The following is a 15,884-nucleotide window of genomic DNA, read 5'->3' on the forward strand; positions in this document are numbered from 1 at the left end:
CAAGCGGTTTTTGCCCCAGCGTCATGCCCTGCCTCACAGCTGGAAGCCCGGGATTTGATGCACCATTGTTTTGCTTGGATTGCTCTGCTTTAAATCTATCCTTTTTTTTCCCTCCCAAAATAATTAAACTTAAAACTCTGAAACCTGGAGAGTTAAATCATTCCTCGTCCATAAAATCATTTTTCCTTAAACATCCCAGAGGCTCCTTACCTGAAACAAGAAGGTACTCCAGCTCGGCTCCATTGCCACACTTTGAAAAAAAAAATCTGCTGGAAAACCTACAAGAAATCTACAACAAAGCAGCTCAACATGGCAGCTGCTACAACTTCCTGTAACCCCAGGGCTGAACCATTTCACTGAGTTACAGGGGGGGTGGGGTGGCTCAGGGTTACAGCACCATCAAAGTTATGCGTGGGTGGAAAATATTTAAACTGTTTAATACTATGGGAGGGCATGGATTAGATCAAAACACAGCCATTTAAAATAGTTTGAATTAATCTTTTGTGATAAAATAGTCCCTTTAACTTATTAGAGACACCCCTTTTCTTAGAGTGAGTTATACTTTCTGGGACGTTAGGGGGGAAAAAAGCAAGTTTGATCCATTGCACAGAGATGTCTTGAATGTATAATATGATGCTTTCTTGTTATCAATGCGTTTTCTTTTCTTGTTTCCCTCAAGCATATTCATTTAGATTCTAACTAGGGTTCAATTCAAAAAATAAAAGTGAAAGAGCTCATTTAACTTAATTGTTTATTTACTTAATCAATACTTCTTATCTGCCATCCCTTTTCCTGTCCAAGGTTATTGTACAAGTTTGACCAAAAAAAAAAAAAAAAAAAAGATATAATAAGGCACACATTTCCAGAAACAGAAAACAAAGTGGATAAATATTTTGAAAAAAAAATTGTTAATTCGGTTATAATAATAATAATAATAATAATAATAATAATACACACTTAAAACAATAAGGCTTGGTGGTGCTGCTTTCCAGACAGTCCTTTGTTTTATTCGCAAACACAGCCGAGCAAGAAAACATAACAGATCTGGAACATCGATCTGAGTTTGGAAACGAGCATCTGGAAATGAAATGGAAGCTTACAAAAACACACTCCCACTCACTTTCAGTAACCACTTCATCCTGGCCTGGGTTGAGCTGGGTCCGGAGCTTATCCCAGAAACCTTGGGTGTAATGTAGCAGAATTCTTTCTGGATCAGACCCCAGTACATCATATTGGCACCATACACGCATTCGTACACTCAAACACACCTAGGGGCAATTTGTCACAGCCAATAAATCCACCTACGTATTTCTTGGGAAATAGGAGGAAACTGGAGAAACCTCACATGGACTCAGGAAAAACATAAAACTCAGGACCAAGTGGGTTGGTGTCCAAAATCTGTTTCTTGGGCAGGTTCACATGAAGCTTATCACCACCAGCCTGCATAATGCAAGCTATGTGTGGGCACGGCAAAGTTTCCTGAAATAGCTGAAACTTGTTCTGGCAGCTGTTTTGAACACAGATGTCCAAAACCTGGTGTTATTTGTAGACATCTTGTTCTTATACAAATGTCTTCTGTTTCTTTTGGTTCCAGTGGCGTTTTTTAAAATAGAAATATATATATTTTTAATCCAAGAAATTTTCAAAGATAATTTAAAATCTAAATATAAAAGTAATTAATAAAATCAGTCTTCATATAATTTTAATTAACTCCTGTGAATAAACTAGTGGTTAAAGATATTTTACTGTATCTCAGTGGTTAATGATGTCTGACTGTACCCCAGTGGTTGTACAGTGCCTCGGTAGTTAGGGACCTGTAACTGTATTTCGGTGGTTAGGGACATGTGACTGTACCTCGGTGGTTAGGGACATGTGACTGTATTTCGGTGGTTAGGGACCTGTGACTGTACCTTGGTGGTTAGGGACATGTGACTGTACCTCGGTGGTTAGGGACATGTGACTGTACCTCGGTGGTTAGGGACCTGTAACTGTATTTCGGTGGTTAGGGACCTGTGACTGTACCTCGGTGGTTAGGGACATGTGACTGTACCTCGGTGGTTAGGGACATGTGACTGTACCTCGGTGGTTAGGGACCTGTGACTGTACCTCAGCGGTTAGAGACCTGTGACTGTACCTCGGTGGTTAGAGACCTGTGACTGTACCTCGGTGGTTAAGGAGCAGTGACTGTACCTCAGTGGTTAAGCAGATGTGACAGTGGTACATCACTGTAATCACTGGTTAATTTCCTGTGCCTTTGTTAGATCGATGGTTAAGATTTTGTTACTCGATCAGTAGTTAAGGATCTATGACTGTGATAGATAAGTGGTTAAGGTCCTGTGGTTGTGGTAGATCAGTGGGTAAGGACCTGTGGTTGTGGTAGATCAGTGGGTAAGGTCCTGTGGTTGTGGTAGATCAGTGGTTAAGGACCTGTGGTTGTGGTAGATCAGTGGTCGAAGATGTTGTCATGTGGTGGGTTTGTGGTTCAAACCTGTGTCTGTGGTAAAACAGTGGTTAAAGATGTTCGCTTGTAAAAATCTTTGGTAGGTCTGCGGTTAAGTGGTATGTGTCACAGTAGCTATTGCTATCAATTCTAAAACTTCTTTTAAATTTCCATAAATAAAATACATTATCTACGAAAATAGAAGGAAACCACATCACCCGTTATATATAAAATGTGAATTGTTGACATTCAGTAAAAGTGACCTGAAATGTAATATGTTAATTTATATCAGAATTTACTCTATAAATAAGAGGTATTCAATCTAATCCCCAAAGGCCCCGCGTGGCTGCAGGTTTTGATCTCAACAGAGCAGGAGCCACATGATTCCACTTGTTTAATCAGTTCACCTTAGTTTACAATTTTTTGTCAAGTTTGCTTTTAACTTCATGTAATGAAAAGCTGTGGACACATTGGTCTTTTGTGGATGAGATTGAAAACGCCTGAGATAAAGCTACAAAATCCTAATTCACTATTTAAGTTACAGACTTTACGTTATGTCAGTAGAGGGCGCTGTGCACATACTAATGATGCTACTGTGTATGGGATTATAGTAGGGCAGTTTTCACTATCTAAGCCCCTAAAGACAGTACTGTTCCTTTTTTTTTAAATAATAAAAAGCATCTCTTAATGCATGGATAACAGTAAATGTTGAAGCAGGCACTTAAAGCAGGGTTAGTAATGCAGCATGATATATATTTTTAAATAGTAAAAAAAAATGATCTTTTTTTTTTTAAGCAGTGACATCTCCATAGATGCTTAGGAAACTACAGAAGTCTGTTACGGCACATGTAGAATAAATTAATGCAGTTACTAAAATACATTAGACATCGCTCTTAAAAATTATTGCTTAGCAAAGTTTTTTTTTTATCTAGTTCATATTAAGGATTCTTCAGCTCCTCTGAGAGAACTCTGGGAACTCTTACAAGCTCAATGTACACAGTGTACAAGCTCTCAGACAGTGTTCCAAGCTAGATGGTTTGTAAAAAGCTGAAAACAACAACAAACAAAAGCTATAAATGTGTTAAGAATCGTTTGAAAATAATAAATTGAGAATCACATGGGTGTAAATCGGATAGCACGTCCAAGTAGAGATAATTAATTTAATAGGCGTGATGATTGCATTCATGGATTATTTATGTAAAGAAAAATATTATTAATAATTTAAGGAAAATGTTAAGTTACTTAATTGAAGTGTGATTCTTTTGTCTCTAATTATGCAATAGACTTAAATGATATGAGGTATAATTTGAATTTTTGATAAAGTATAAAGTGGCATGTTGGTGTAACACTTTGGCCCCACACCTCCAGGGTCCGGGTTCAAATAAAGATCCAAAGAACTTTATTAATCCCAGAGGGAAATTGCCCATACTTGGTTACAGTTGCTTACAGTTGTTTTTCTGCCTCAGGTCTGGGTGCATGTTCTCCACGTGCTTGTTGGGTTTCCTCCCACAGTTCAAAGACATGCAGATTAGACGAGTTGGAGTTCCCAAATCGCCCGTAGTGTGTGAATGATGGCACAGGGTGTACCATGCCTTTTGCCCAAAGTCTCCTGGGATAGGCTCCAGGCCCCCATGACCCTATACACGCGATAAGCGGTATACAGTAGAAGATAAATGATAAGTTATGAAAAAAAAAAACAGTGTTCAACAATGTTTAAAGATGTTTTAAACAACAATATTTTCAGCTTTTTCCTTTAAGGAAAAATATATTTTATGGGAAAGCAGATTTTTTTCACACCAAGAACTTTTTAATAGCAAAACCTTACTTTTAAACTTTATGAATCCACAAGAGAAGAGCTTAATGCAGTTTATATACATACATTTAATAACGTCTCTTCCTGGTAAAACCAATGACGGTAACACCAATAACAATTAAAAGAAAAATCATAACTATTTACAAAATGGCTTTCCAACATGGTTCTCAGTTTTGTCAAAAGCAATTAATTATTAGATGTAATCAGTTTTTATGTTCAACTGTTGACAGTTATAATTATGAAATGAGTAACTCTAATGACAGCCGTAATGACAGATTAGGGAACACCACTTTAACACCTAATCTGCATGTCTTTGGACTGTGGGAGGAAACCGGAGCACCCGGAGGAAACCCCCCAAGCACGGGGAGAACATGCGCACACAACCTGAGCTGGGAATCAAACCCAGACACCCTGGAAGTGTGAGACCACAGTGACAGAACATTCCACCATTGACCCATATAATGAATACACATTAGAGTGTGCGTGGGTGCTTAGGGTGGCATCTTCTGCCCTGGCATGATGTGCAGTTTATTATACAGGCATACCAAGAAAGCAAATCAATCATCCAGCAGGGGTCAGAGCACTCAATGCGTCCTGGCTTTTGAGTTAAACATTTAAAAGGCTGCTCTTGCTGCTTGGTGTAGTGAAAACACTGCTTTAGAGCACGCACACACAGGCACGCAGACGCGCGCACAGGAGCGCGCGCGCACAGACACGCGCACTCTGTCCTATTTCTACCGGCACGGACAGTCTCGGAGCGGTGAGTCTTTACTGAGAGTCTTTACTCACTCAACACTTTTTAGGGTTTACTTGGTTTATGTGTCAGTGCGTGAGAGTATCAGAGAAATCCTTATGCGCGCGGACAGTCAGGAGATTAAATATTAACTATGAGTCTTAGGCAGAAATGCGACAGTAATGAGTAAAGTGCCGTGAAGACTAGAATAGACCAGATGAACCGGTATGTTCTTTAGGCTGTTGGTGTAACATTATGCAGTGTTCTGCACAGAACTTTCATTTGATCCCAAAGGCTTTGAACTATTTCCGGAAGTGCACTGCACACCTTTGAGCTGGAGTTCGAATATCCTCTCGGTTACACATCAAAGGCAGGTTTGTTTCACATCACGTGCATGACTTTTCTGCAGTTAGTTCTCCAACACGCACCATAGAATAATAGTTACTGTTTAATATCATTGGAAGGCTACAATGTAAATTCGCCCTTGTACAGTAGGGGGTTACCTGTCATTGCAGGTAAGCTCCAGCCAATGGGGCTGTGTAACGTCACAGAGTGGGCGGGGCTTTCAAACCAGCACTTTTTTTTTTTTTTTAAAGGAATTTGCTTGTGCAATGTTTGTTTGCAGAGTGAACATAGCTGGATAATTTACCTGAGTCATTTTATGCAGATTTTAACAAATGAGCGTCGATCATTCTGTACTCTTCTTCTCATCTTTTTCACTGTTATTATTATTATCATTTTTACAGATTACTGATGGATGCTCCGGCTCCTCTGGATGCCTTGTCAAAGCATGGAGGTTGCATTAGATGTGACTGAAATCCACCCCTGACTTTATTATTTTTTATTTTTATTATTTTATTGTTCCTAAGAAGAGCCCGGTTGATTTGGTGGCGCTTGATCACTGCAGCTCAACATGTTCAGCCTGATTAAAAAAGACAAAGAGAAGGATGGGGTGAAGAAGGAGAAAAAAGAGAAGAAGGACAAAAAAGAGAGGATGTCCCAGGCTGAGCTGAAGAGTCTGGAGGAGGTAGGGATGCGACGGGGGTTCTTCAACCTACAGCGTGGTGGTTCCAAAAGAGAATCCAGGACCAAGTTGGAGATTTCTGACCCTATTCCAATTCAAGTGGTCAACAACCCAGAGCTCACCTTGATCGACGTGACATCCGATAGGATCAATAACAGAAGCAGCATGCTCTTGGATGTCGGGCGTATAAGCACCTCTAGTTCCGCTGACAACATTAAAGGTGAGACAATCCAGGCAACTAGACCTGGATCCCTGACAAAGCAGGACTCCCCTGTGTTAAAGCTTATAAAACGTTTATCCTTCTCTCAAAAGAACAAAGACGAGAGTCCGTCAGAAGGTTCGGTTCCATCCGGACCAAACTCTGGAGCTCCTTCTCCACAAGTGGAGCAAAAGGTTTTCCATCCTTTGCCCAAATACATCTCCCACCGACGAGTCCCACTCAAAAAGGTGCAGATACCCTTATTAGTCGATAGAATGTTTCCAGGAAACTTGTGTTTACCACCAGTCATGCCTCCCGAAGTCCCAGTACCCAGAGAGCTGGAACTCCAGCGGCGCAACACTGGCGACTTTGGCTTCTCCCTACGACGCACAACCATGCTGGATCAAAAACCTGATGGCTCTGTCTACCGCCGTGTCGTCCACTTTGCTGAACCCGGTGCGGGCAACAAGGACTTGGCTCTAGGCCTGGTACCAGGAGACCGTCTGGTGGAGATCAACGGGATGAACGTGGAGAATAAAAACAGGGACGAGATTGTGGAGATGATCCGGCAATCAGGAGAGAGCGTCCGCCTGAAAGTGCAGCCCATCGTGGAGCTGAGCGAGCTTAGCCGATGTTGGTTAAGAAACAGTGCAGGGGTCCGTGGTGAGGCCTGTGAGGTAAGAAACCTTACCTGAATGACTTGTGTCATGGTGTAGTGTTTGTACTTTGGGGATCAACCCTGAGGTCCAGTTACCATCAGTGTGAAGTTTTGCTGTTCGAATGGGTTCGCTACAACTACTTGAAATGGACTGCTCTAAAATGCATATGCCTAGGTGTGAATGAGTGTGTAGATTTGCGTCCCATCCAGGGTGTATTTCTGACTTGCACCCTGTGTTCCCAGAGTAGTAGAGTGATTTATCAGGTACTGAAACTGAATGCATGAATGAATTAATAAATGCATGCAAGTCCCATGACTGCCAAGTTGTTTTACTTTTACTTTTCAGTGGCCTGTTCCTTTATGACATTGCTGTTGTATTTGCTTTTTTTCTAAAATGTCCTACCAAAACAGAAAGATGTTCGAAAATAATTCTACTGCTTAGTTCCCTGCAGCAACGTCAATGCATTGTTCCAGGTGCAAGAAGAAGCACAGAGCTAGGATTCAAGTTACACTTTGGTGAAGTAGTTTAAATCCCCTATACTGATACACCTTTGCAGAGATATGCTCTGCCCTAGACTACGCAGTCTGATGTGATTGCACATAAATTCATCAAGCAATCTGAGATGAGCTATCCTACGAGAGGATGATGTTGTATGTTGTGGCCCGGACTGACATCAAAAAAGCCCTTTGTTTAGTCCGGAGTGGTGTACATGATATCATCGGTGTTGAGTTTCAGCAAGGCAGCACGTATGCACCTGAGGGGGTTAACCCTTCCCCTGCACTATCTCGGAGATCTCTGTGATTTTTATGACTCTTTAACCTCCACGTCCGGTTGCATTTAGGTGTCATTCTCACCTGTATGATGCAAATAGAATTGTATGTTCTCTAAATCGCTTAGACAATGTATGGAGGCAATATGTTATTTAAATCACGCAAATGTAAAGAGGTTGAAAATTACACTTGCTATTTTTTACCCTGCTTCATCGCCTTATTCCCCTGTTACACTATGGCACTGTTTCACCATCATTCTGGTCCAGCAAAAAGGGTGACCCAGTTTAAATATCTGGGCTGCACAGTTTGGCTTGCTTTCCCACTCAAGCTCGAACTCCTCCACGCAGGTACAGTACTGTAGATCTCTGACTATAGCACTGTAACAATACTAAATCGGAGAAAGTTGGAATCGGGAGAAGAATATAACGTGAGATTGGAAGAGAAGGCGGTCCATTACTTGAGGAAGTAAAAGCCAAGACCTTTATGTAGAACGAGATATGAAAGAGCTTATCCTTATACAAGTTCCTTATATTGAAGTAATCAGGTATACCTGCGGTATAGGTCTCTCTGTGGACACACAGTTGCTGATCGTTTTGCAGTTTAGACTCTTAAATGTTGTAATAAATAAACCCTGGATATATGTTTGTATAATCATATTATTGAATTCGATTTGTAAGTACTCAAATAGACTAACCAAAAGAAAAAAAACACAGATGGACAGCTAATAATTACTTCCGAATGTGCTTGTTAAACATCTCATTACAACCAGACGGGACTAATACAGTATGTATTCAGCCCCTTGTCTATGCTGATTACATCCACTCTTCTGGGAAGGCTTTTCACTAGATTTTATGGGGATTTGTGCTAATTCAGCTGTAAGATCATGTGCAATGCAGGACGAAAAACCCTGGCTCGTAATCAACGTCTAGTTCCAAAAATCTCCAGGGGTCTGTGCAGGCCACTCGGGTTCTTTGGCTCCAACCTCGGTCGATGTTATTCATCAATGATCGTATGTAGAAGGCCTTCATATGTGAAGTGATGTGATGGTCTATCATTGTATCATTTGTCATATTGTATGCTAATAAACCACAATATAATGTAGAACAGCCCAAACTACCAAAGTTAATTCGGATGCAGATGGAGACCACCTCACTCAGATGCTCTTATTCGGGATCCACATCTAAGTGTTATCTTTAGCCTAGTGCTTAGCACTGTTGCTTTGCACCTCTAGGGTCCGGGTTCGATTCCCGTCTCAGGTCTGTGTGCTTGCAGGTTCTCCCTGTGTTTGGTGGGTTTCCTCCGGGTATCCCGGTCTTCTCCAAAGAGGTGCTGGCGTATACACGCTGTAGGTGTTCCTCAGAACGAATGTCTTATGAGCAGATGCTCTACATGGGTGAAAAGTCAATAACCGCTCCAGGCAGACTCTAAAGGAATGCGTATGGGTGGTTGTGGACTGAAAGGTTAACATTGCACAACGTAAGGAATGCGGCTGTAGAAGTAGGTGTGGTAAGTTTACAGCCTGAATGGACTAGTGGGCTAAAGATCCGATGGTTGTTGATCTTAAACCTGTCACTTTTTGGTTCATAAATACATGATCACATCAAATAAATGCTGCCTTTCCACATACAGTAGAAAAGCAGTTCTGTGAGCTGCTGGAGGTCATCCGGGATCTACGTGTGGTTGCTCTATGATGTAAGATTGTGAGAGATGTAAGATTCTTAACTTATGATGAGGTTTGTTGGCGGACGTGATATTATCGCTCATGTGCGGTTAAGTTCTCACAGATTATATCAATTTGTTTTGAACTTTATCAGTCACCGTCATTTTCCACACGTATCACCAGAGCCGGAGCTGATGTTAATGAAATGTAATGCGTTTAATGGGAATGAAATGTATTTTTATTCCTCAGGAGAATCAGTTTCTGTATTTTTATTTATTTATGATTTTTTTTTGGTTTTGTTCGCATTTATTGTTACAGATACAGCAGAATTCACCATCTACTGTATTTGTGTGTATTCAAGAATTGAATGTTAATTATATAAAATGTAATTTAATGTTAATTATATATTAATAAGCTTAAAAATGTGAGCAATTGATTATACAGTAGATATTAAAATATTTATTAATCAATATTAAATATTTAAATGTATATTTTAATATTGCTAAAATAATTATATTTATAATCAGTTATTATTATAATTGTGATTATTATTATTATTATTATTATTAATAACATGTTTAGGTCAAACAGTAATAAAATGGATTATGTTATTATTTGATTACATACTTTATTATTATTTATTGTATATTCGACAGTTAGTTTAATTGTAAGAATTTCAACAAATATTACAGATTTGTTTGTCTTTTTGATAGATTTGAACATAAATGATATATTTTATAAATAAAAGATAATGATGATGATTATCATCTCCGCGGAATGCTGCTGACCCGCTCGTGTTTCATCGCCCCTGGGGTCAGTGCACTAAGTTTTTGCCCTCTGGAAATGAAGATAAAGGCCTGGGCCGTTCAGCTTGTGGTCTTTCACTTGTTTAGACAGCGCTAGTCCACAGCTGTGTTTTTAGTGTCTATAGAGCTGTGATCTGAGGATTTAGATGGATATGTTCTAGGACCGGGCCTCTCGGGTCAGAGGCCCCGGTGTTGTAGTGACTCGTGTAAAAGCACAGAGCATTGAGAATAAATGAGGGCTCACACAGAAGAGCAGATAATGAACTGAACTTGCGCTCGAGTCGCCCTTCGTACAGTCCTCTGTAGGGAAGCACCATCTCATTGGCCTTTTAACTGTCCCAGATTCCACCATTACACTCGTAGTGCAAGAGTGAGGAAATGATGGCGTTTGGGATTGACCTAGAAGCAGTAGGTTTATAAAAAGATCCAGTGATTTATAAATCTAGATCATGCATCGCAGCAGCTGTGGTCTTTTTTGGGGAGATTTGTGATGCTAATAAAGTGTCAATTCGTGCATTTCTTTTTTTTCTTTTTTTTAAAAGTTAACAAACTGGTTCAGTATTCAGCGTGAGAGTACAGGAAATGGACCTGTTCAACAAAAACTCGTGCCAGCTTGTGAATTCCCTGCCATTCCTAAACATGCTCTTCATCATTGCCGAACTGGACGTGCAGGTTTTCAGGTTTCCACCTACTGTATATGAGAGTGTGTGTGTGTGTGTGTGTGCAGCGAGCACGTTTGAGCTTCCATTCATGCTTTGTGCTCAGGTCAAATTCCACTTCTCCAGCGCCACACCTAAACTAGCCTGAGTGGCGATCTTAGAGATAGAAATTGAATTATGTGTCTCTAATCACTCAGTCCTGTCAAGGAACCAAAGACAGTCCATAACGAAGTGTCATGATTTTTAATAACATAAATCTCAGTATAAAGAGTGGAAGTTCTGCTACGATGTTTGTCTACAATCAAGCAGTAGGAGCGTAGGATTATGAGGCACTCGCGAGACAGCTGCAGGTACACTATATTGGCAAAAGTATTCGCTCGCCTGCCTTCACATGCTTATGAACTTCAGTGACATCCAATACTTAATCCATAGGGTTTAATATGACGTTGGCCCCGCCTTTTTTTCCAGCTATAACAGCTTCAACTCCTCTAAGAAGGCTTTCCATAAGGTTTAGGAGTCTGTTTATGGTCATTTGTGAGGTCAGACACTGATGTTGGACGAGAAGGCCTGTCTCGCAGTCTCCGCTCTAATTCATCCAAAAGGTGTCTCAGGACTTGCAGGTTCTTTCACACCAAACTCACTCATTTGTGTCTTTATGGACCTTGTTTGGGCACTGGTGCGCAGTCATGTTGGAACTGGTGTGAGGCTGTTATTCAGTCATTGGGCTCAGCCCCTTACTTCCAGTTAAATGAACTCTTCAGCATACCAAGACATTTTGGACAATTTTATGCTCCCAACTTTGTCTTGGGATGGGTCCTGGCCCAACCTGTTTCAACATGCGCCATGTTCTCCATACACAAGCTCACAGGTTTAGCTAGAGTCCAACTGGACAGCATCACGCTGTCCTTTCCATTAAGAAAGATGTCTCTGACTGTCAGGAGTCGATTTCTTACTCAGTCGCCGAAGCGACAAATGCTTTTATGTTGCGCCATTCACCAACATCTTTCGCCATGTCGTCTTTTGTCCTAAGGGCGTGCAAAAGTTTGCACTTGCTGCCTCTTTAGTGTAGACAATATGCACCTAGGCGTCACCTTTGTGCTGGTGTATACATTCATGTCCTGTAGAGCCCTGTTTTACTAGTCGCTAATTATTCTAGTCTATTATGTTTTGTGGTTGCGTTGGTGTCTCATCCAGGGTGGATTCCAGTGGCGCGTCCAACGTTCCTGGGATCGGCTCGAGATCCAGTCAGCCAGGATAAGATGATTTGAATAAATCGTGAAAAAAATGCTTGTTCAGTGCTTTCCAGTCAGTTTTGGAGACACTCATTCATTTCCAGTCGTTGCCCTCTGGCTGTTCCTTCATCATTCGCTTTTGTCAATGCCTTCATTAATTACTCTTTGGGATTAGATTAGATTATATAACGAACCATTTTGGCGCCACACCAGCTGCCAAGTGCATGAAGTGTCTGGCTGGCTGGAACAGCGCCATCCACTCCGCTCGAGTCCAAGTCACCCCGGTCGCTCTCCCCTTCACATCATTCTCACTTCATCTTCCTCTTTCGCAAGCTGTCGCTCAGCTTCCTGCCATGGCGCTGTTATTGACTGTCAGCGTGCCAGCCGAGGATGTGTTGGAAGGAGGACAATAATCATCCCTGTTTAGTGTTGGCTGTCTTTTCCTCCTCACCACAGGACCAGGAAGTGACTCCAGACGTGGTTATTGGTTTACCACGTAGATGGAGAGCGGACAGTGATGAACATAGCGCGCCTGTGGATAGTGGAAGAAGAGATTTGGGTCGAATCTTTCAGCTACCACCTTGTAAAAATGCCTTTTAAACAAATTCAGAGAATGCTTTCTATGATAGATATGTTTCATTAGTGTTTTCGGGAAATCGGTCAGATCTTCGTTGCTCTTGATTGATGGTATCATAAGGAAGTGAGAAATGCTTTATTTTTAATACAACGCATGCTCTATTAGAGTTACAAAGTTGACTCTGTGCTCGTCAGTGTGAATCTGAGCGATGATTTCAGTTCCTTTTACATGAAAAATACTTATGAGGTGTGTTCAAGTCAAACCGGAACGTTTTTTTGGGATGAAATCAGAAGACTTTGGACACAGCATGGTGATGAGACTCCTAGCTGCAGTAATGAATTTAATTGGTGCAAACATTTTAATGAAAGCCGTACATCTGTGAATAACAATCCCAGCCGAGGTGGCTCGCTCCCACTGCAGTTATTTCTGTGAACATTCAGCAAATGGAACGCATGATCCTTAAAAATTTAAATACAACTTGCGGAAGCGATGCACCTGTCTGTAGGAACTGGACACACAGTTCTTTACCAACACCACTTGCACAGAATAGGATGTAATGTTATTACCACATCCCCCGAACAATCCTGACGTCACGCCAGGCCATTTCCACATGTTTGGGCCATTAAAGGAGTTCCTGGGAGGCCAGCGTTTTAGACATGAAGCAGCCGGTTCAGTCATGGCTCTGGCCTTGTAAGAAAACTTTCTATCTTGATGGTGTTCAAGCTCTAGTGAAAGATTGAGATAAGTGCATTAGTTAAGTGTTCTTTTATTCCACACAGTCAAACATCCAGGTGTTTTTGGATATACTACTTTTCGTTATGTTATTACATTGAGTATATTTTTAGTTATAGTACAGGAACTCCGCTTGGAGGTATTACCCAAGCAAAGCCATTTTCTTATGGCTGCATTCTAAGAAAACTTTCTACCTGGATGGTATCTAAGCAAACACTAGGATAAGTGCATTAGCCTAGTAGGGGATTATATAGAGAAATATAGGAAGAATTTAACTTTTAAAAGTCCCGGTTTCACTCGAACGAGATCTCAAGAATGAGCAAATGATTGTAGCAGTTATATGGATTAGTTATAAACAAATAAGAGTTTGGAACGGGACAAGGTCACAACAAGGTCAAGTGTACAAAATGATTGTTCCTGAAAAGCTTGCTTTCTGTTTTAAGTGCATTTAAGGGAATTTCATGCAGACAAATCAGTAACAATAAAAAAAGACTAGATTTGTTTTGTGCGTGTTTGCTCCATGAAACACTGTGTTTAAAATTTAATTGAAGGCTTGTCTCTACATGTTGGGTAATGTTGCAGGAAAAGACAGAACAATCGATGAAAGTCACGCTAATCCGTTTCCCTGTGGCGTCCCAGCCTGCTTTGCATTTTGTACGTTCTGCTTCATCAAACCTTATTTTTGTACGTTTTTGCATTTTGCATCATTTGTTGTCATTTGTATAAACATCCCCATGTTATATTTAAAAATATTACACAGTAGCTACCTATCTTTCAAACACATGGTGCAGGATTCTAGCTGTGTGTGGTCCGCGCGTGTGAAGAAGGATTAAGGTGATCCCGAACATCAGGCTTGTCTCGATTGTGTTTTTCAGGTCAACATACCTTTTTCCGAGGGTCATATAAAACTCTAGAAGCGAAAGAATGCACCGCGTGAGCAAGCCTGAACTCGCTCGGTGAAGTATCTCTACTAAGCGTGTTCGCCACATCTGGGGGCTGTTTATGAATAATCATCAAAGAAAAACACCTGTTCGGTGATATGTCTAACAGATAGTGTGCACTTTTTTTTCTTCTTTTTTTGGGGGGTTTGAAATTTATGAACCTGTCGCTGGAGGTCTGTCGCAAGGTGTTGCAAAGAAGAGGTCTTGCTTGAGTCAGATTTTATATAAGCGCCAGGAATCATACAGTATCACGGGAGTCTGTATTTGCCAGCACTACCAGGCGCAGCACGATCTTTGTCTTGTTTTAGTATCAACTTGCCGCGTTTGTTCATACAGCAGCTACTGGAAAAGACGTATTCTAAAGAATTTATCTCACACGCACACACACATGCCTGATGCGCTTCATTAACACCTTGACTTTTAAAGGTTGCCCATTATGCAGAATTGAAAGCTACTCATCTTGCAGCAGATCTGATTTTATCTTTCCTCGTCACTCCTAGTGTCACGCGCCGTAGCCTGGGCCTGAGTTCATGTTTGCTAGCGAAGAATTGTTCTCGTCGCTGTAACTACTTTAGTACCACGATGGCTAGCGAGGCTGCTAACACAAAGGTGGATAATCGAGTCCTATCTCTAGCTAGCATGATGGTGATGGTGCCATGGAGGCAGTGATGTCATTGCTAACTTTTGAAAGATCTTTGACGCAGTTGAACATTCATGGTTTGGTGTTACTGTGTAACTCAAACAGTCCTTTCTGTCTTGTTGCTTACTTGCTAGCCAGCTGTCTGACTGTGTCCGTGTACGGTCTGTTCATTCGTTTCTCAATATAAGAAAGGAAATTAAAAAGAAATGACAAAAGCGCTTGTTTTTTCAATCTTTGTTTTCAAGACTAAATGATTAAAAGGTTGGCAGTTCGTTTTCCAATTTCCGATGGTGCACTCAAAAAAATATGGTACAGTATGCACCAAAATATACAGTACTGAACCTCATGCATCTCAGAACAAGCATTTGCGTTTGTTGCCCGGCGAGAGCTCCAGCTGCACGTGTTCCCAGGAGAAAAAGGAAGATTTGTTGTGCAGTGGTTGTTGGAAATGGGTTGCTCGAAGAGGGAAAAAATATTCATAGTTGAGTTTTATTTACCGCTCATTGGAGACCAAGTAACACAGTTATGCTGTCTATTGTTATGAAATTCCGCCATTCCGGTACAGTAGTCGACTGTGTCAGCATTACGCGAGGAAATCGTCTCCTTCTTTTGCAGCCACCTTTGTCCCGGGTTATGTTTGAGAATCTGCGTGAACGATATGAACACTGTCATATGATCACCGAACACTGATCGGACTCTTGGGGTAATTACAGTAGGGGCGTGGCTTTTACGCATTTAGTGTTTTTTTTTTTTATGCAAACCTTGGTGATACTGTACACATGCACATCTGGAGAAGGGTACGGGTGAATAAAATGCTCTCTCAAACTCTACACATGAAACAAAATCATGTCTTTCTCTTTGTAATCCCCTTGTTTCCTTTAAACAGACTGTAGTTCATGTCCATGCTCGACAACTGACAGATAAAAAAGCGAGTGTTCGGTAAACTTTTTCTTGTGCCTGTTGCCGGGTACCGAAAAAAAAAAAAAAAAAAAGCCTTTA

At 41.0% G+C, this 15,884-nt stretch overlaps 2 protein-coding genes across 6 annotated transcripts in view; one reads left to right on the forward strand and one right to left on the reverse strand.

Moving 5' to 3' along the window:
• Positions 1–300, reverse strand: part of vezf1a (vascular endothelial zinc finger 1a) — a 28,428-nt gene extending 28,128 nt beyond the window's left edge. For both annotated transcript variants that reach the window (XM_053476046.1, XM_053476045.1), the window contains exon 1: positions 211–300. In XM_053476046.1, the coding sequence (XP_053332021.1) occupies positions 211–243 (33 nt within the window). In that variant the 5' untranslated portion in view covers positions 244–300. The remainder of the gene's footprint in view (positions 1–210) is intronic.
• A 4,612-nt stretch (positions 301–4,912) lies between these two features.
• Positions 4,913–15,884, forward strand: part of myo18aa (myosin XVIIIAa) — a 76,754-nt gene continuing 65,782 nt past the window's right edge. For 3 of the 4 annotated variants that reach the window (XM_053476043.1, XM_053476044.1, XM_053476036.1), the window contains exon 1: positions 5,733–6,886. In XM_053476043.1, the coding sequence (XP_053332018.1) occupies positions 5,900–6,886 (987 nt within the window). In that variant the 5' untranslated portion in view covers positions 5,733–5,899. Of the gene's footprint in view, positions 5,014–5,732; positions 6,887–15,884 lie in introns of those variants that run through there. The other variant, XM_053476035.1, reaches the window with a different exon arrangement.

This window comes from Clarias gariepinus, chromosome 17 (genome assembly GCF_024256425.1).
Source record: "Clarias gariepinus isolate MV-2021 ecotype Netherlands chromosome 17, CGAR_prim_01v2, whole genome shotgun sequence".
Classification (NCBI taxonomy): Eukaryota; Metazoa; Chordata; class Actinopteri; order Siluriformes; family Clariidae; genus Clarias; species Clarias gariepinus.